This window comes from Eurosta solidaginis, chromosome 1 (genome assembly GCF_040869045.1).
Source record: "Eurosta solidaginis isolate ZX-2024a chromosome 1, ASM4086904v1, whole genome shotgun sequence".
Classification (NCBI taxonomy): Eukaryota; Metazoa; Arthropoda; class Insecta; order Diptera; family Tephritidae; genus Eurosta; species Eurosta solidaginis.
The window spans coordinates 107,455,543-107,475,235 of record NC_090319.1 but is presented as its reverse complement, the minus strand read 5'-3'; the positions used below and the strand labels follow the sequence as shown (position 1 = coordinate 107,475,235).

The following is a 19,693-nucleotide window of genomic DNA, read 5'->3' as shown; positions in this document are numbered from 1 at the left end:
TAGGTGAAGGCCAACGTGATGATCTAAGACGACTCATTAACAATACCTATATTAACCCTGACATTGAACCTGAACCATATAAGTAAGAAATGAAGATACATGTAACCAGCGATGTTGCATTCCATTGCGCTCCCCGGAGACTTTCATACGCTGAACGCAGCCAAGTGCAATCGATTGTACACGAACTGAAACAAGAAGGAGTCATATGACCCAGTGACTCACCCTATGCGTCCGCCATCTTACTGGTTAAAAAGAGCGGACAGCTACGAATGTGTGTAGACTATCGGACACTAAATAAATTAACCATAAGGGATAATTACCCTTTACCCCTGATTTAAGACTGCCGCGAATACCTAAAAAATAAAAAGTTCTTCTCTGTCCTTGATTTAAAAAGTGGATACCACCATGTACAAATGGCCCCTGAGTCAATCAAATTCACTGCATTCGTAACTCCTAACGGTCAATATGAACACCTAAAAATGCCTTTTGGTCTAAAAAAACTCACCTGCGGTAGTCCAACGTTTTATTAATAACATTTTTCGAGATATGATTGACGATGGGAAAATTATAATCTACATGGATGATATCCTTGTTGCTACAGCCTGATTTGAAGAGCATAAGAACCTTCTAAAATCAGTTCTAGAACGACTTACCCTACGAGCTCTGAAATTAAATCTGGGTAAATGTAGATTTGGATATGACGAAATTGACTATTTAGGATACACTGTTACCCGTGCAGGGATATTGCCGAATAATTCCCACATTCAAAAGTTCCCAATACCAATTAACCAAAGACAACTGCAGTCATGTCTTGGGTTATTTTCATATTTTCGCCGATTTGTGCCCTCCTTCTCCCAAATTGCAAAACCTCTACAGAATCTGCTTAAGAGAAATTCACAATTCGATTTCGATGAAAAATGTCTCTACGCTTTTTATGAGTTAAAGTCCAGACTAGAGAAAGGCCCTGTCCTAGCCGTATATAGTCCAAGACGAGAGACAGAACTTCATTGTGACGCCAGCAGCATAGGTTTCGGCTCGGTGCTCCTACAGCGCCAGGATGATAAGAAGTTCCACCCCGTCTCATATTTCTGCAAAACTGCTTCGAGTGCTGAATCGAAATATCACAGTTTCGAACTGGAGACCCTATCCATCATATATGCTCTTAGAAGATTTAGACACTACTTGGAAGGTATCCCGTTCACGATAATTACAGATTGTAATTCGTTAACGATGACCCTCGATCGAAAACAGTTAAATCCCCGAATAGCCAGATGGGCACTGGAACTCGAGAATTATAACTACAAGATACGGCACAGGAAAGGAGCATCTATGGGTCATGTCGATGCTTTGAGCAGGAGGGAAATTGCCTCAATCATAAATAAGGACGACGTGGAGTTTCAATTGCAGATTGCTCAGGAGCGTGATAAGAATATTGAATCAATACGAAGTCGCCTGGAGAATGAAGAATTACCAGAGTACGAACTAACGGACGGGCTTGTTTACAAAAAGAAACCAAATGGTAAAAGAGCATTGTGTGTTCCTAGTGAAATGGAACACAACGTAATACAGGTGATACACGAGAAGTTAAGCCACTTGTCGGTGGATAAAACCCTCGACAAGCTTTCCCTTTATTATTGGTTTCCGAATATGAGAATGAAGGTAGAGAAGTACATCAGGAATTGCCTGAAATGTATCATGTACGCGACACCTCCACAAGCCAAGGAAAGAACCTTGTACACTATCCCAAAAGAACCACTGCCGTTTCATACCATCCACATTGACCACTTCGGGCCGCTTCCATCGATTAGGTCTAAACGAAAACACGTTCTTGTGGTGGTGGATGCTTTCACGAAGTATGTCAAACTTTATCCAACCAACTCTACGAGCACTCGGGAAGTGATCGCCTCCCTTGAAATATACTTTAATTATAACAGCCTACCAAGTAGAATCATAAGTGATAGAGGGACCTGCTTCACCTCCTTGGAATTTGGTGCCTTTCTAAGGAAGAAAAACATAAGTCACATAAAGGTTGCAGTTGCTTCGCCGCAAGCTAACGGCCAAGTCGAAAGGGTAAATAGGGTGTTGAAAGCCATGTTAGGTAAGCTAACTAAAGCTACTTGAAGTGGAATATGCAATTAACAATTCAAAGCACAATACTTCTCGCGATACACCAAGTCGGCTCTTTTTTGGTGTTGAACAAAAGGGTGTGATCGTAGATGAATTCACCGAGTTTTTCCACGACAACATATGCCCTGATGACGGACGAGATTTAGATCAAATACGTAAACATGCATCTGACTCTATTTTAGCTAGGCAGGCGTATGACACTAAGCGGTTATCGAATGATTATCCCCGGACCAAGACCTACAGCGTAGGTGACTACGTTGTAATCAGAAACGTTAACACGACAGTGGGTAGTAAAAAAAACGAATACCACGCTACAAGGACCCCTATGTTATTCATAAGGCATTAGGGAATGATAGGTATGTCGTCAGAGACATTAACAATTGCCAACTGACCCAACTCCCTTATGATGGAGTGGTGGAGGCCCATCGTATCAGGATGTGGCGGCAACAACTCGGAGGATGTGCTGACGAACTGGAATGCGATTCTCTGAGATGAATTAAACAGGTTCCTTCTTCATGATCGGGGTCGATTTTTTATCAGCATCGGCCGAGCTGTAAACCAGCGCCATCTAGATTTTAAGTTAAGGTGCGACATAAACACAACTATGTATAAACCACAGCTAACTATAAGATGTAAATTAAATACAACTATGCATAAACGACAACTAACGTTAAGATGTAAAAAAATGACTAATGAATAAAGAAGAGGAAGACTTCCGTTTTGGCAAGTACATCGTTATTAAAATTTATAATATATAAAATTTTTATTATTTATATAAAATATTTTGTTAATGCTGCTCGTAACCGAAGATGTCCCCAATCATTTCTCCGCCTTCGGCTTCCAAGAAAATACATAATGGTTGGACAATACAAAGTTTGTGAGCTATTTGAACCCCAGGTAAGTGAAACTTTCTTGACATACCTGAATACGGCTTCAACATCCCGTACCTTATCGTTTTTTAAGATATTGACGATCATAACTGATGTTGAATGTTGTAGTCGCAGGTGTATATCAGTCAAGTTTATTTGCGAATTACCTTTGGTGCAAATAGCTCACTTCCGCATGCCTTCATCTCCTGATGAAATATGATTATCGTGTAGTATCTTATTTTATATGAGATATGAATAAATCATGATAATCGTATACAAAAATGATTCAAAAATCTCAACCAAAACGATTGAAATATGTTCACGAATGTGATCAGGAAATGATCGTGAAAAGCAGTCAAATATTACTCTAAAACAATTAAAGTTAAATTTTACAATCATATCAAATATGAATAAAAAGTGTTTCGCAACATGAATCAAAAATGATTATTCAAGAATAATCACATCTATGGTACATTTTCCTCCCGATTATACATTAATTTTCGAATAGAAAATACCTTTAAATTTGAACGTTTTTAATCAACTTGGGGTATGATATTTGAATATTTTATGATAAAAAATTTCAAAAAATGCTGGCTGGGCTCTACCTGGTCAACAGCCATACGCGCGTGTATTTGTAATAGGGGGACTCATGATAGCATATAAACTTATAAGGTGTAAAATTATATCCATTTACACACGCGGTTATATGAACACACCTAGTAATACTCTTGATAAACTTGATTGTTTTTCAGCTGTATTATTTCCAAAAAAATTTTTTTGATTGTTATACAAATTAAAAAATACCAAGATTAAGTGTAAAATCAAAACTAAAACGCCTTTACTTGCTGATGTTGGAGATTTTTGATGAAAATGCCGTCTGTAATGTCTGCAAGGTTGCATTCCTTTGAGTTTACCGCGTTTACACAATGAAATGTGCGCGTAAATTTATACAAATCGTGTAAATGATTTTTCATACAAAATTTGACAGCTCCTGCGTAAACTAGATAAATTTATACGTTTACACACTTTATAAGGCATTTATACGGTTACATGAGTCCCCCTAATGTGTAAACATATGCGTGTGTATATGTGAGCGAAGTAGTAGCTGATGATGACATGCGTTTGTGAGTATCTCTCTGTTGCTTGTATGTATGTGTGTACATGATTAATTTGTTTACGTACATACAAGTGTGGCAGCTTGCTTTATTGTTATTTTGGCTTTATTTACTTAGTATCAGATTAGTGATGTGAGTATCACTTAGTGTTACTAATATTCGTCACAATACCTACTTTTCTCCATTCGCCGGTTTTCCCTTTTTAGAACGTTATAAGAATAAGAGGAAAGGGAGAAGTGAAAAAACTCAAGGATTTTTTATTTAAAATACGAGGAATCGGAGAAGGGGAAAAAATTGCAAAGAATTTTTGTTAAGAGTTGGGCTGTATATGTTTCTAAACAACGTTTTATTTTTATATGGTAAGTGGGTCATCAACCGATTTTTGTAATTTCATCCAGAACATACCAAATATCATCACCGTATCCTTAAACGTTTTCGATATACCCCAAGGCAATCTAAACCTCATTCAATAAGTGGGCTTTGTCACGCACATTGGGATTAAAGGGGTAGATAAGCGCAATACAAAGCTAAATAGCTTCAAAGCTTCCGCAACCCAATTGTCAACCTCATATACGTGAGGCGAATACTGTTACAAAATATGAATGTATCATACACATATTTAGCAGGCGAAGCTATGGCGACTCGAAGTTTCTCATGGAACTAGGGGTGGGGAGGGCATTATGGCCTAGAGAGTTTAACGTGGTCATATAAATCGTTCCCGAGATAGTCGGACTAGTTACTTAATGGTGCTTTGTTATCGGAACGTACCGGATCTATATCCTGCAAAGGACCATCAACATCGATAACACTTCCAAAAGCCTTCGGGGAGTGTCTTTATCGTTAATACAACAACAATGAGTAGTAGGGTTTCGTTTGGCAAATAACATTGGGCATAGTATTCAAACATGGAGATGAACAGTTGGTTAAAAGCAAACCACAGGTCACTATGCTCAGACCTTGCAAAAGACTGATGCCCACAACACCTTTATCTAGCAAAACTAGGTACTATGAAAAAAAGAAAAATTCAAATTACTTTCCTATTGCCAACGAAAAAAAAATATTTATCTATCGTTTATAATTATGAGTCTGAAAAAGAGTCATATATGACACCTATTGGCCCCATAAACAGATCATTTTCTACACTTATCGGAATCTGAAAATATTCCTTTAAGACGATTTTCAGTCTTATATGAGTCTTGGTAGAATATTATGTACTTTGTGAAAACATGATATTTGGGAGGAAACCCTTACATGCCAACCTAATAAAACCGCACTGCGTTTTTTTAGAGCACGCAAACAACCGGCGGTTTTTGCCCTAACCCAAATAAGCATGCGTTGCGACAATGTAAAGCATGTGTGCAAACGTCAAATCTAAATGTCACGCAGAACAAAAAATGGAAATCGAGTTAGTTTTTCACGCAGCAAATTCAATTTGGGTTGCTCTCATACAAGTTGTATGTGCATGAGACATTTTTGACAGAAAATGACTTGCGTGCGTTTATATTAGGTTGGCATGTTAAACATAATCAGCCTAATTCTAAATATTCCCTCGGAATTTTGTTTTCGCGGAAAAATTCCTCCAATTCTTTTCTCCTAGGGAGAACAATAATTGGAGGATATGAATTTCAAATTTTGGAAGTCAGCTGTTTTGTGAATTGAAATTTCGTTGCTCATTTCTTATTTTGTTTAAAAAATTGAAAAGTTTAATTATTGTTGCGAATTTGTTTGAAATTAAGAAATAAAGTATAAACAATGCACAGTATTGAATTTCATATGGTATTCACTGCAATGAGTAATGAATTGGTGCACAGCAGCATCAACAGAGGACCATGTCTTCAACCTGTCTCTTTCCACCTTTGTCATACCCGAGAAATGGAAAATGGCCAAGGGGGTCCCGCTACTAAAGCCTGGGAAACCAGCTAACGTAGGTGAGTCATATCGTCCGATATCTCTCCTATCGCCAGTGGCAAAGACGCTTGAAGCCATTTTGCTCCCTCATTTCCAAGCACATTTGCAGCTAGCCCCTCATCAGCATGGCTTCAGAAAACTCCATAGCACTACCTCCGCGCTAAATGTCATTAGCACCCAGATAAATTGCGGTTTGAATCAATATCCCCACCATAGAACAGTACTCGTAGCGTTAGACCTATCAAAAGCTTTTGATACGGTCAACCATGGCTCGTTACTGGAAGACCTGGAAGGGTCTACCCTTCCCCCATGTCTTAAAAGGTGGACCGCAAATTACCTGGGTGGTCGGCAGGCATCGGTGCAATTCAGAAACGAAACATCAAAACAAAGGAGAATTAAACAAGGGGTGCCACAGGGTGGTGTCCTATCCCCGCTTTTGTTTAATTTCTACATATCTAAGCTACCTTCACCACCGGAAGGAGTCACAATCGTTTCCTACGCCGATGACTGCACAATAATGGCCACAGGCCCAGGCCCAAAGATCGATGAGCTATGCAATAAAATAAACGGCTATCTCCCTGATCTCTCCAGTTTTTTCGCCTCGCGAAACCTGTCATTGTCACCGACTAAATCTTCCGCGACCTTATTTACAACATGGACGCCCCAAATGTCGACCATATTGAACATCCACGTCGATGGCACTACGCTATCGACTGTCCTACACCCCAAAATCTTGGGTGTGACGTTTGATCAGGATCTACATTTTGGTGCGCACGCAACCGCAATTGTTCCAAGAATTCAGAGCCGTAATAAAATCCTCAAATCCCTTGCTGGCAGTACCTGGGGAAAAGATAAAGAAACGCTCTTGACCACATACAAAGCAATTAGCCAGCCGATTACGTGCTACGCGTCACCCATATGGTCGCCAAGCCTAAAAACCACCCACTGAAAGAAACTACAGGCCTGCCAAATTACTGCTCTCAGAATCGCCACGGGCTGTCTTCTTATGTCCCCAGAACACCATCTGCATAATGAGGCGAGAATACTCCCCATCAGGGAGAGAAATGAGATGCTGACCAAACAGTTTCTGTTGAATACCCAGAAACCTGGGCATCCCAACAGACATCTGATTGACGAACCAGCACCGCCTAGGGGCCTAAGGAGTCATCTCCGTAAGCATTTTGAGGAAATACGGCACCTGAGAACCCAGCCGTATGAAGCGGAAAAACACAAGCAGGTCCTTGGTGAACTCCATAGACAGGCGTCGGACCTTTATGTCGGGAATTGCCCGGTGAATCCAGTACTTGAAGAAAAATATCCAGAACTCGCAGAAGAGGAACGCATACTCCCCAGGGAAACGCGTGTCACTCTTGCTCAACTTCGTTCTGGATACTGTAACAGGTTAAACTCTTACCTATCCAGAATCAGCCCCGACATACAAAATGTATGCCCTGCTTGCAATGTGTCCCCACATGACACCAACCATCTCTTTAATTGTAATGTGGAACCAACGCCTCTAACACCCCTTTCCTTATGGTCCACCCCTGTTGAAACGGCAAGTTTCCTTGGACTCCCGTTAGAGGATATTGATGACAATTTGTGATCGGTCGCGGCTATTAGGTGGGGCGAGCATTGCTACAACAACAACAACAACAACAGAGGAGCATAAGAAGAAGAAGACGGCGGGATAACACAAATCCGCTGGAGTTGCCTGCTTCCATTCAGCAAAGCAATTTTCTGTGGGCCAAGTCGAGCTGAATTCGTCTAATTCTCTAAGTGTTCTTTCTTAAAATAACCAGTTTACTTTACCTATTTTGATGCATTCCCTTTAGTTTAACAAGTGAAAAAACTCCGAAGAAATGGCAGAGAAATCTCCCTCTCACTCAGATTCATAATACTTAATTTCAAACAAATTCGCAACAATCAAGTTTTAAATTTTTTAAACAAAATAAGAAATGCCACCGAAATTTCAATTGACAAAACAGCTGACTTCGAAAATTCGAAATTCCTGTTCCCCAATTTTTGTTTTCCCTAGGAGAAAAGAATTGGAGGAATTTTTCCGCAGGAATAAAAAAATCCGCGAGAACAAAATTCCAAGGGAATATTTAGAATTGGGCTGAAAATGTTTAAAATACTTACACAAATTGGCGGCCACCGTGTGTGATGGTAGCGTGCTCCGCCTACCACAGCGTATGCCCTGGGTTCGCACCCCGGGCAAAGCAACATCAAAATTTTAGAAATAAGGTTTTTAAATTAGAAGAAAATTTTTCTAAGCGGGGTCGCCCCTCGGCAGTGTTTGGCAAGCGCTCCGGGTGTATTTCTGCCATGAAAAGCTCTCAGTGAAAACTCATCTGCCTTGCAGATGCCGTTCGGAGTCGGCATAAAACATGTAGGTCCCGTCCGGCCAATTTGTATGGAAAATCAAGAGGAGTACGACGCAAATTGGAAGAGAAGCTCGGCCTTAGATCTCTTCGGAGGTTATCGCGCCTTACATTTTTTTTTGTTTTTTTTTTACTTACACAAAAAAGATGCATAGACCACCACCGGCAATAAACTTAAAATCGTAGATGCCAATCACGGCTCAATTATAGTTGAACCATGATGCCAATATAAAAAAGTAACAGCGAGGCAATTTATAACAAAATCAAAAAGCTATTCATAGCGGCTGGAATAGAAGTCCATTATTAGCCGTGTTTTTTTTTTACGCGCTTATACGTTTCGTTTGAAAAAACGCCTATCCTCGCTTAGATAATGCTTAGGAGACCCATCTAGCGGCTGCGGTTAAACAACTAGCTACAGCAACAGGGTGTACCGAAAAGCGGAGACACAACGCTCTGATGATCATAGGGTATAACATATAGTTGAATCAGTTGCGATGAATTGTGGACACACATAGAATACATAGAATTAGTGTAGAGGGTGAAACAAAGACACATATTTCAGTTACATCTGAGTATAATGCGTATTGAAATTTAGTAGAACAAAATTTATACGCAGCAATTTCAGAGGTGTATTTAAAGTTTGTCGCTTAGCAGTACATATATAGCTTAAGCATAAACGGATATACGCGTGTTAAAAAACACGGCTATTATTGAACTTTTATTTAAAATAAAAATTTTTGAATTTCTATTCTGAAGCTGCGTAGTTTAGTCATTTTCGGTTGCTCATAATTTTATTAAATTTGAGCCATAAAAGAATCCTGCATGATCATATATCTGAGGCTAATATTTTTCACTTATTTCGGAGATTCCTAAATTATGAGCGCACCTAGAATGTTTGAGGGGTAACTAAATTTGGTATCAGAATTTTTATCTTTTTCAATTATATATATTTGGTCTCCTAGCATATTATGAAAAAATTGAAATTCTTTATTATTATTATTTTTTAAACTCGCATTGGTGGGAAGAGATTCTTTCTTACGTATATAAGGGTGTGAGCATATACTGGCATGTGCAAAGAAACATTTCCATTCATTTAACATTATTAAAGGCAAATAAACTTACTTGATTGCTCGAGGAGTGTTAGCGAAATACTCATGGTATTTAGAGTGTGCAAGAAGGGTTTGTATTCTTTCGAAGGGAAGAAGTACCGCTTCGACAGTACCCGACGATATACCGGCAACTATTTTAACTGTATAAGCATTCATATTAAAGTTGTCAATTAAATATCGACGCGTTCCGTCAAAGACACCAAACATTATAGATAAAGATATAGTCTTTTGAGCCATTGGTGGAAATATGCCACGATAAAGAAATCCCAAGCCTTCGTGCCTTAATTGACTGAAGGCTGATGTCATTGGCACCCCATGGAGCATTTGGCGAAAAATCATTTTGTAGATTGGATAGGTAAAACCTATATTTATAAAGGCGGCACCACAGCCACATGCAAATTCTTTCCAGTCAAACGCGGCCAAAATTGATTTTGTGTATATATGTGGGCTTGTTGTTAATGACTCACTGTGGACTTCCCTCAACTTTGAATCGTTATTCATGATGTAGTTGTTCTTTCGATTGTGATTGCAGTAGAAGTGTTTAAAGTTAATATGTCACCTTGGTCGCATAATGACATTACTTTATATTTTATCGGCTGCAAACAGAGTTGGGATGGTTTTAATTTCTCTGATTGGATGTGCATATGTTCAAATAAAATCGTTGAAGCAGAAATCTTACAATCATGGACAATTCTTTTCTTTGCTTACATGCGAGTCTATTTCCGCGCTTATGGAACTTTTGTGTTGTTAAAATAATCAAAATTATGAATTATATAATTAATTAAATCAAAACTTACAGCAAGAATGCTCCCGTTTAGAATACTCCTTAAAATATGATGTAGTTAGGGATTTTTTAACTCGTCACTTTTCCCCCCTAAAACCCTTTTACACACTTTCAACGATTAGTTATTAAGTTAGAGAAGCAACAAATGTTGCTTCTCTGTTATTTTAATTTACTTTTTGACAAAGGATTGAATCTTGCACTATACCTTTTACTTATTTTGGCTGAAAAATCTTCGCTTTCATCAAATGTATTAAAATGCTATAAAACAGCTGATAATCAAGTAGAGTGCTGCCGTGCTATTTTATTTCAATCTGATTTGTGTGTCAAGCATATCAATCACACGACAAACACCCAACAAGAATTAACGGCCCGTACGTAGTAACAGTCGAATTAAAATATAGTTGTATTAGCCATCATCACGTCGCAAAGAACCTGAGCCAGAGAAATAATTTTGCATGTAAATGCAACAACAATGATTTGAGCCAGATACATCCAGATAGAAGTCTGTTCAATTTGTGAGCCAAATAATTTGTGGTAATAGTCTAGTTGAGGGGTCGACTGCTAATATTCCATCATGTTAAATATGCAAGATTGAATTATGGAAGGTGGCGCATTGTGCAGTTTTAACACAAATCACACGCAGAAGATTGTGCATTCACGAGTTCAAAATTGCTTCGTTCTGCGCAACTACGTCACACTTGACTGGTTCAGCGAATGAAAGGAAGAGAGAAAAAAATCAGAGCTGAAGGAAAATAACGTAAAAATTGCCCATAAAAACTGCTGAACTAATGTTTACATGCGCAATGCGCCACCTTCTATAATTCCATCATGTTAAACAGAGCCATGGTGATCTTGTGAGTTGATTGGTTTCATTTTTAGGTAAATCCCGCGGGAAACTCGCGATTTCGTTGGAGCTTCATAATTCCGAGAATTTTATAAACATATGTCTATTTCCATGGCATCGTCCTACGGTGATTCAGGCTTTTGCTATTCACCTGATTCACCTTCCCCGTTTTCCTTCATCTGTGCCACAAAAAAAAATGTTCCATTGGGAAAAACTCTTCAGAGATTATTGACTAGCTCCATCGGACTTCAGTTTTTTTACAGCTGCTATTTTAACAGTGTTTGACGGAATATAAATATAGGACCCGAGTGGTTGAGAATAGTCCCTCTGCCTATTTGCACGACATTGGTAAAAGATTGAAATTGTTTGGTTGAATTCTATCTTACTTGAGCAGATTTGTATTCAAAGTTAATATCCTTGCTATCAAAAAAGCTACAACTACCTAAAGAGCCTACTTTAAAGGACTGTAATTACAAACTATTGTGTTTAGAATAATATTTTTCTTAGAAAATAGGATATTGCTATTGCAATTTGCAAACTCACAAACCGGTATAGATACAGTATTTGACCATATACCGCTATGAAGAATATATGGCGGAATTTAAGAGCTTTTATAATGTATTGCCTTTTCTTCAATTGTTTAATCACCAATTGAGGACGTGCAAATCTAGGCTACTACTTTTAATGAAAGCCTTTTATATGGCACATTGGCAACACTTATTTAGAACGATGACAGTTTTCGGAACAGAAATGTTGAAATATTTGTAATTTGCTTTTTTTATTATTAAATTTTTAGGAAAATTTCAATATGAATACTTTTCCAGTTAACTTCTTCGTACTATATTGTCTTTTTAATATGGAAAAACTGGTCATCACAACCAATAATTAAATTTTTGTGTTGATATTTTGAAGTAGCTTTAATTAAAAGCACCCATGTGATATTTGAGCGGGTTTTGTGCATGTACGACATTTTTCATAATTGATTGGTACTAGAAAAGTGTGTGCACACTCAGCAAAGGCTGCACTCATTTGAATGCTTATTCTGTGTTGAAAAATATTTGTGTTTCATTCAATTACTTCATTCTTTCTACGAATGAGTTGGGGAGTGCATTCTTCATAGATGAATGGATTTGCAACTCTTTGTTTCGAGAGAGCGCTGCCAAAATGCACATTTTTTATAACATTTATCAATGATGCCACTCCAAACAAAAATGAATAGATCTGAAAATGGGGATTTTTGACATACATTTCGGCGATTATAGTTTCAATCATTTAATAAAATGATAGTCGTAAAATGTTTATTTCCTTATAGTTATTTTACAATACTACGACTAGTTAGAGTTAAATATAAACAAATCTAAGTAAAACTAACATTTCGATTAAATTAATTAGTCAAATATTGTAACGCATTTAACTCGCAGTGAAAACCATATATTCTTTTGAAATTTCAGTAAATCGGACCTATGATATAATAGTAAACATTATTTAATGGATAGGGCTTATTCTACATGTCTGGCGTTCCAGGTTCTGTGATCAAAATGGACTGGTTGCATCGGGAGTTCATATTTACAAACCCTGTTTTTAGTGATAACTTTTGAATGGGAAATATTTACTCTCCGCCTTCGAACTAATAATACTTACACTAAAACAAGTATTTTTATCCTTTTTCCCATAATTTTTGAACGCTATTCTACAGTTGTAGGTCAAACTAACGTTTACCAAAATTTTTGGCACGTTTTTCGTTTCGGCTGGCACATTTTTTGTTCTGGCACCCGCTTCAGCTGGCGCGAGGGATTTATCTGTGATTGTTGCCAGCAACAACTAGAAGATAAATCCCTCGTGAGAGCGAAAATATGAGAGCGTAAACAAAAGATTCGTATCAATCTAATCTATGGTATTCTTTTTTTCCACTACTGAATGAAGAATGGGTTGACTTTTAACCCACATTCCTTAGCAAGGAATGAACAAATGAAGAGAAAGCATTCTTAAATCAATGATTTAAAATTTCAAATGATTGCACAGTTTTACAGCTCTGATGTTAAATATGTGATGGTTACTTGGCTCCACATATAGAAAATCAGTAAAATCTTTAATCAAAATTATCCCGCTTTAATGATATTTGTTTGTTTTTTAATATTTTTGTATCTTTTGAGGAAGTGTCATCTTATATTCATTTTAGCATTAAACATAGAAATATAAGCAAAAGTCTAGTTGAGGAGTCGACTGCTAATACGTTACCAAAAATATCGAGAGGTGTCAAAAGACTCGTATTGACCTCGACAACAATAATCCGAAGGCGGAAAAGAAACATTTTATATCTGTCTGCAGATATTTGCAGTTGAAGATGACGATTTTCATGTTTTTGTTGTAATGTTGTCGTACCCACAAAAAAAATGTTTAACATAAGTGTTTTGCGCGGATATAGTTTTGGTCTCCACCCAGGGTAATTTCTTATGGTAAAAGTCTAGTTGAGGGGTCAAATGCTAATACGCTACCACAATTTTGTTTGTGGGTACAACAACATTACAACAACCACATGAAAATCGCCAACTTCAATTACAAATATCTCCGGACAGGGATACAATTTTCCTTTTCCGCCTTCGGATTATTGTTCTCGAGGTCAATACGCGTCTTGACACCTCTCTCGATATTTTGAATGGCGGATTAGCAGTCGACCCCTCAACTAGAATTTTACCTGTTTTATAAGCGCGGACGAAGGCTGCCAATGCAGAAAGGTGTTCTGCGCAAAAATACTATGGGTCCCAACCCCGGTTTCGGAGGAACCCGTGTGTCATTTTTCGGTTTTTCGTTAATATCTTTTGAACGAGCTAAAATTTTTATTTTTCGCCTTGGGATTATTAAAACTGACGTCAAGAATAAGAGCTGAAAATTAAAAAAAAAAAAATAAAAAGTCTCGGTCTTTCAAGTTGCTTAAGAAGACGGGTTTACATAACCATTACTTACAGTACTCAATTCTACGCCATAAGTATTTTCAATTGAACAAAAAGTGTTATAAAGTTTATCTTTGCAAAATGAAAAGAATTATAATTTGCAATCCGAAAGCATTTTACGGATTCGTAAACTCTAAACGCAGGGTTAAAGGGTTTCCATCATCCAAGAAATTCAAAGATAATATTTCCAGCGATGATCAAGAGATCACCGGCTTCTTTGCGGAATTTTTCAAATCAAATTACTCTGTTGAGACCAACGTGTCGCCTACTGAATACCCATACCAAGGCGAATTCATTACAGGTGGTGTTATCCCGTCAGCTGATTGCTTCTTCTTGATAATTTTCCATACAAAGCCTTGTACAACAAAATGTCAGTTAATCGAAATCTATGAAAATTTTCTTTTGACTTGACATTCATCTGCACGGCGAATTGATTGAATTCGCTTTGCCACCACCTGGTATAGATTCGCCTTGACCCGTACCATCTTGATACATGTAATTCAATCAAAGCTTTTAGATATTTTTGTTAATCTATATTTCGTATGCACATTTCATTTGCCCGTTCACAAAAGGGTCCGTTTTTTGGTCAACTCTTGCTTAAGCGATTTTACGTCAAACCGCTTAGACAACTCAGCTAGCTTTCTTTGTGTGGTTGCTTTCTATGCTATTCGCTAATCTACCTAGTCTTTTATTTTCACTATTCTTAATTAGCGCTCAAGCGTTTAAAAGGTAATGGCCATAGACGCCCCAGTCGCTTCTTCGTTGAGTTTACTGGCACCAATTGGTCACACCAAGGGAATTCAATTCGTTTTTCTCCTGGTCCTTCCAGCGGAATGGGGCCGCCATCTTCCTTTGGCGGGTTCCGAGGAAACTACTTTCTAAGCCGGAGCAATTTATTTCCACTAGCTCGCAAAAAAAAACGGCTACTCTAAAAATACTCAACGTTGAGTTCAGAAAGTTATTACTGAACTAGTGATCAACGTTGGGTTTGCTGAAAGCGTCCGATGATTAAGAAAAATAAATCATATCGCACACCTAGATCAATAGAGAGCTAAGTAAAAAATCTAACTTTTTGAAGCTATGTACACTAACGGGTTTCCCAATTCAAAACCAACCGATCTCTATACTCGGTTAAACATAAGGTTCGGCACTCACCGAGAGGGAGCTTGGTAAACACTAAAAATTTCATTGGCGCATATGGGAAAGTTTTTTGTGTTTCCTGAATATATGTACTCTTTTTTTGATGTAGGTGTGCGATATGCTTATACATAAGTTGATTTGTTAAACTTTTATATTTTATATTTTTATATTTTATAAAAAAAAATTATCATTTAAATTTAATCATTAATTTAAAGAATTTGAGTCATTAGTCCCACATTTGGTACCGGATCCTCGAAACTAATTTGATTTTATCGTGTTGTATACAAGCTAAATATGAATGGATTGATTACGATCTTCGTATATTATGTATATAGAAGATCGTATTATAGCATCACTTTTCTCCACAAAGGTTTCCAAATTAGCCCAAAGGAACAAGAAAGTAAATGTTAAAATAGTATATGTTGCTATGCGGTCTAAGATATATAAGCGTCTCAAAACTTTTCTGGCCTTTGTAATTGTCTCCTCACTCTCTCCAAGTATGTATGTGCGCATACCGATTATATAGCCACGTATATACTGATCCCAATTAACTTGACCAACGGATGTATCAAAGATTTCTTGATCCTTTTGATTCAGTTTATCACTTAAACATTGAAAACGTTCGTTCCGAAAGTCCCAGTCTTTAGTAGTGTAGTATTGCAATAATTCAAGCCCCATTGAAATTTTGTTTTGTACATGCACCAAACTAAAAATAACAGGAAAAGTATTATATAGGGTTGTATCGAGCTGTATCGAGACTAAGGCGGGTCGTTTTGTTCATGATAGTGACTAAAGTAATATTGGAATGGCTTAAGAAGATCTGCATAACATCGTCCGTGCAATTGGTGTCAAATTTCAACTATTTTCAGCGTTTTATTTTCTGTAAAAAATGTTACCCTCATGTTGCACTCCAAAATTCTAACTTTTAAACAAAGTCACCTGAGGCTCCCCAAAAAATCTGGATTTGTAGGTAATGATGCCACTTTTCCTAATCAGTTGGAAATATTTTGCTAAAAGATCACACAAACATACGAGAGATTTGAGAAGAATCAACTTTATTTTCGAATTCTATGTGGAAAAAGTAACATTACGTTATCTAGTATTTCCAAATAAACTTTTGATCCGTAGAGCATTCAATCAAATAGATTAGTCCTTCTTAAGCCCCAAAAACTACCACGACTTTAGCGCCGTCATTCCACTGTTTTTGTTGTGCAGAGACGATTACATTTACTGAACGTACTTTCTGGAGCTTGGACTAATAAACAACTTGATGTTGCCTCTCTCCGACCACAGTATGCCGCGCCGGTATTTGAACCGGTAACGATCTTTTACTTTAAATAACTGAACCAAAACCGAACAACCTTTCGCAGCGGTTCATTAGTTCATTCAATAAATTTTCGATAGATAAATAAACAATTTTTTTGCTTACCAATTGGTATTATCATATTTGGTACTTTCAATTTTGTCAAAACTCAGTACCGATGAAAAAATTTAATATTTTTAAAAGAAAGAATGGGACCAAGTCCACAAATGGATCGTTAATAGATGAAATCATACTGTTTCCGAATTATATTGATATATGAAACATTCGGAGTAACTATTGAGATAAAGAGTTAGCTGAAGGGGCCCAAGTTTTCTACGGTGTTCCGGTAACCCAGGCTTCAGTAGATAACAGCGGCACTATTCCTGGACTTTTTGCGAATAAATTGCGTTCTGTAAAATGTCTTCGGATAGTTTCGGCACCAACTGGTAAATCGATGTCATCCGGCTCTTACTGGCGCATACAAATCAGATAACTTTCCAACTACGTATGAGCTATCGTCTGTAGAGGAAAGGCCCTGTTTTCGTCCGCGGTTTTTTCCCTTTATTTTATCACAGAGGGCTATTACTGCCATTTGCCGCCCACCCTATTATTTTGAGCTTCAATTTTGTCAGAATTTCATCGATCCTATGCCACGTAGGTGCGAGGAAGTGTTGTCATTGAGACCATTTTTTGTGGAAGTAGTCATGATAAAAACATTTATAAGGTATAACCGTTTCTGAAATTATTGACGTTCTGCAAAGGAAAAAATTTCAAATTTCTTAATTACACACATCCATATATATGTTTTTCTAGAACAAAAACAAATAAGTGAATTTTATTTTGTTTATTTTTTGGTTTTCGTTCGTCGAGATTTTTGAATTTTAAATATTAAATTGCGCAAAAACTAAAAAAAAAATCATGGCCGACCAGAAGAGAGAGAACTCTTATACGTTATTATCATGGAAGTATTATTTTAGTTCCCTTAATGCTTACATTCGATTGCAATGTATTAACTGCGTAAATATAGTATATATAACTAATATGACTTACCTTAAGCCAAAAATATTTATTTTGTATGAATTAAGAGGGGATTTCCCTCATTGCTTTTTTAAATGTATGAAAACATTTATTTGAAGCAATTTTATATTTATAATTTATTTAATAATTTGGAAAAATTTGTAAATAACGTGACATCAGGACGGACAAGCCGGCAGCTGTTTCGATTATACCTTGTAAATCTCTTCAAAGCCTTTTCTCCCGGGAGTGGGATTTGAACCCACACTCCTGTGATGGTTGAAGTGTTACAAAAGCATTCAGCCACGTCATGCCTTAGTTGTTGTAAACTTTATCCCAATTGCCTTCCTTACATATTTTATTATTTTGCACAGTACATACTTTGTATGTAAACATGTGTTGAAGGTTTCAACGAAACTGGTATTTTTTGCTTTTGAACTACAAAGAATTAACCAATGTTGTCTATTTGTATGAAATAAGCGTGGATTACTCTCATTGCTTTTTTAAATGCATGAAAACATTTATTTGAAGCAATTTTTTGTTTATAATTTATGTAATAATTTGGGAAAAATTTAAACAACGCGACATCCCACTCCCGGGAGAAAAGGCTTTGAAGAGATTTACAAGGTATAATCGAAACAGCTGTCGTCGCCTTGTTTGTCCTGATCCCCACTTAATACATACAAAAGAAATATTTCTGGCTTAAGGTAAGTCACATTAGTTATATATACTATATTTACGCAGTTAATACATTGCAATCTAATGTAAACATTAAGCAAACTAAAATAATACTTCCATAATAATAACAATTATAACGTATAAGAGTTGTCTGTTCTGGTCGGCCATGATTTTTTTTTAAGTATTTGCGCAATTTAATATTTAAAATTCAAAAATCTCACGATAGAAAACCTCAAAATAAAATTCACTTATTTTTTCGTTCCGGAAAAACATAATATGAATGTGTGCAATTGAGAAACTTGTCCACGTAGCTTAACATTTTTGATAAATGTTTTTATCATGACTACTTCCACATAAAATGGTCTCAATGACAACACTTCCTCGCACCTACGTGGCATAGGATCGATGAATTCCTGACAACTTTGGAGCTCAAAATAATAGGGTGGGCTGCAAATGAAAGTAATAGCCCTCTGTGATAAAATAAAGGGCGAAAACCGCGGCCGAAACAGGGCCTTTCTTCTACAGATGATAGCTCATACGTAGTTGGAAACTTATCTTATATGTATGCGCCATTAAAAGCTGGATGACATCGATTTACCAGTTGGTGCCGAAACTATCCGTAGACATTTGCCAGAATGCAATTTCTTCGCAAAAAGTCCAGGAATAGTGCCGCTGTTATCTACTGAAGCCTGGGTTACCGGAACACTATAGAAAACTTGGGCCCCTTCAGCTAACTCTCTATCTCAATAGTTACTCCGAATGTTTCATATATCAATATAATTCGGAAACAGTATGATTTCATATATTAATGATCCATATATAATTGAAACAGTTGTCACTTTGTCCGTCCTGCTGTCACGTTGTTGAAACTTTTCCCAAATTATTAAATACATTTTTGTTTTTGGGTTTATCGGCCTTCTTGGTCCGAATTCGAGCTCAAGGCCTATAACAATAATTTTTATAATAATTATTGTTTCTTTTTAAAGTTTTCTATAATTGAAAAATTATTATTCGATTTGAAAAAGAAGATAAGAATTTTCAGACACCTGCCATAGGTGGGCAGATAGATCAATTTCGAAGGTTGCGAAAAATTAAAAAACAAAAATACTAAAGAGAGAAATACTTAATCTTCAAGCCCCGTTATTTGCATCCCCTTGTTATTAAGCCTTGCTTTTAGGTAAGTTCCGACGAATAAGTATTTCTTATAAATTATTTAGATAAAATTTGCTTATCAATTTGCACGGACGGAAAATTAATTTATTACTTACAGTGTGAGGTGCAAATCTTCTTACTGATTTCCATAGATTTCGTTTTTGTTATTCTCATTTTCAAAAAAAATCGATCCAGCCTAATGTAAATGTATACGATTTTTCAATACATAATTGCTAAAGCTCATTGCCATTAGTGTCCAACCGAACTTAAGGGCTCGGCAGAATCTGAACCGAACCAGTGCTTCATAATGAAAATTTT

The 19,693-nt window shown here is 36.9% G+C and overlaps 3 protein-coding genes across 17 annotated transcripts in view; 1 reads left to right on the top strand and 2 right to left on the bottom strand.

Moving 5' to 3' along the window:
• The window catches only part of LOC137236679 (mitochondrial nicotinamide adenine dinucleotide transporter SLC25A51), a 38,065-nt gene extending 27,505 nt beyond the window's left edge, over positions 1-10,560 (bottom strand). Inside the window, exons 1-2 of the mRNA XM_067759575.1 lie at positions 10,307-10,560; positions 9,523-10,245 (exon numbers count right to left, since the gene is read on the bottom strand). Of these exons, the coding sequence (XP_067615676.1) occupies positions 9,523-10,010 (488 nt within the window). The 5' untranslated portion in view covers positions 10,011-10,245; positions 10,307-10,560. The remainder of the gene's footprint in view (positions 1-9,522; positions 10,246-10,306) is intronic.
• The window catches only part of LOC137236681 (adenosylhomocysteinase-like), a 505,973-nt gene that overhangs the window by 88,448 nt on the left and 397,832 nt on the right, over positions 1-19,693 (top strand). The gene's annotated exons all lie outside the window — the stretch shown is intronic.
• The window catches only part of LOC137236677 (putative fatty acyl-CoA reductase CG5065), a 176,938-nt gene continuing 172,606 nt past the window's right edge, over positions 15,362-19,693 (bottom strand). For 10 of the 12 annotated variants that reach the window (XM_067759567.1, XM_067759569.1, XM_067759568.1 and 7 more), the window contains one exon: positions 15,362-15,934. In XM_067759567.1, coding sequence (XP_067615668.1) covers positions 15,517-15,934 — 418 coding nt within the window. In that variant the 3' untranslated portion in view covers positions 15,362-15,516. Of the gene's footprint in view, positions 15,935-19,491; positions 19,572-19,693 lie in introns of all 12 variants that reach the window. The other 2 variants (XM_067759571.1, XM_067759572.1) reach the window with 2 other exon arrangements.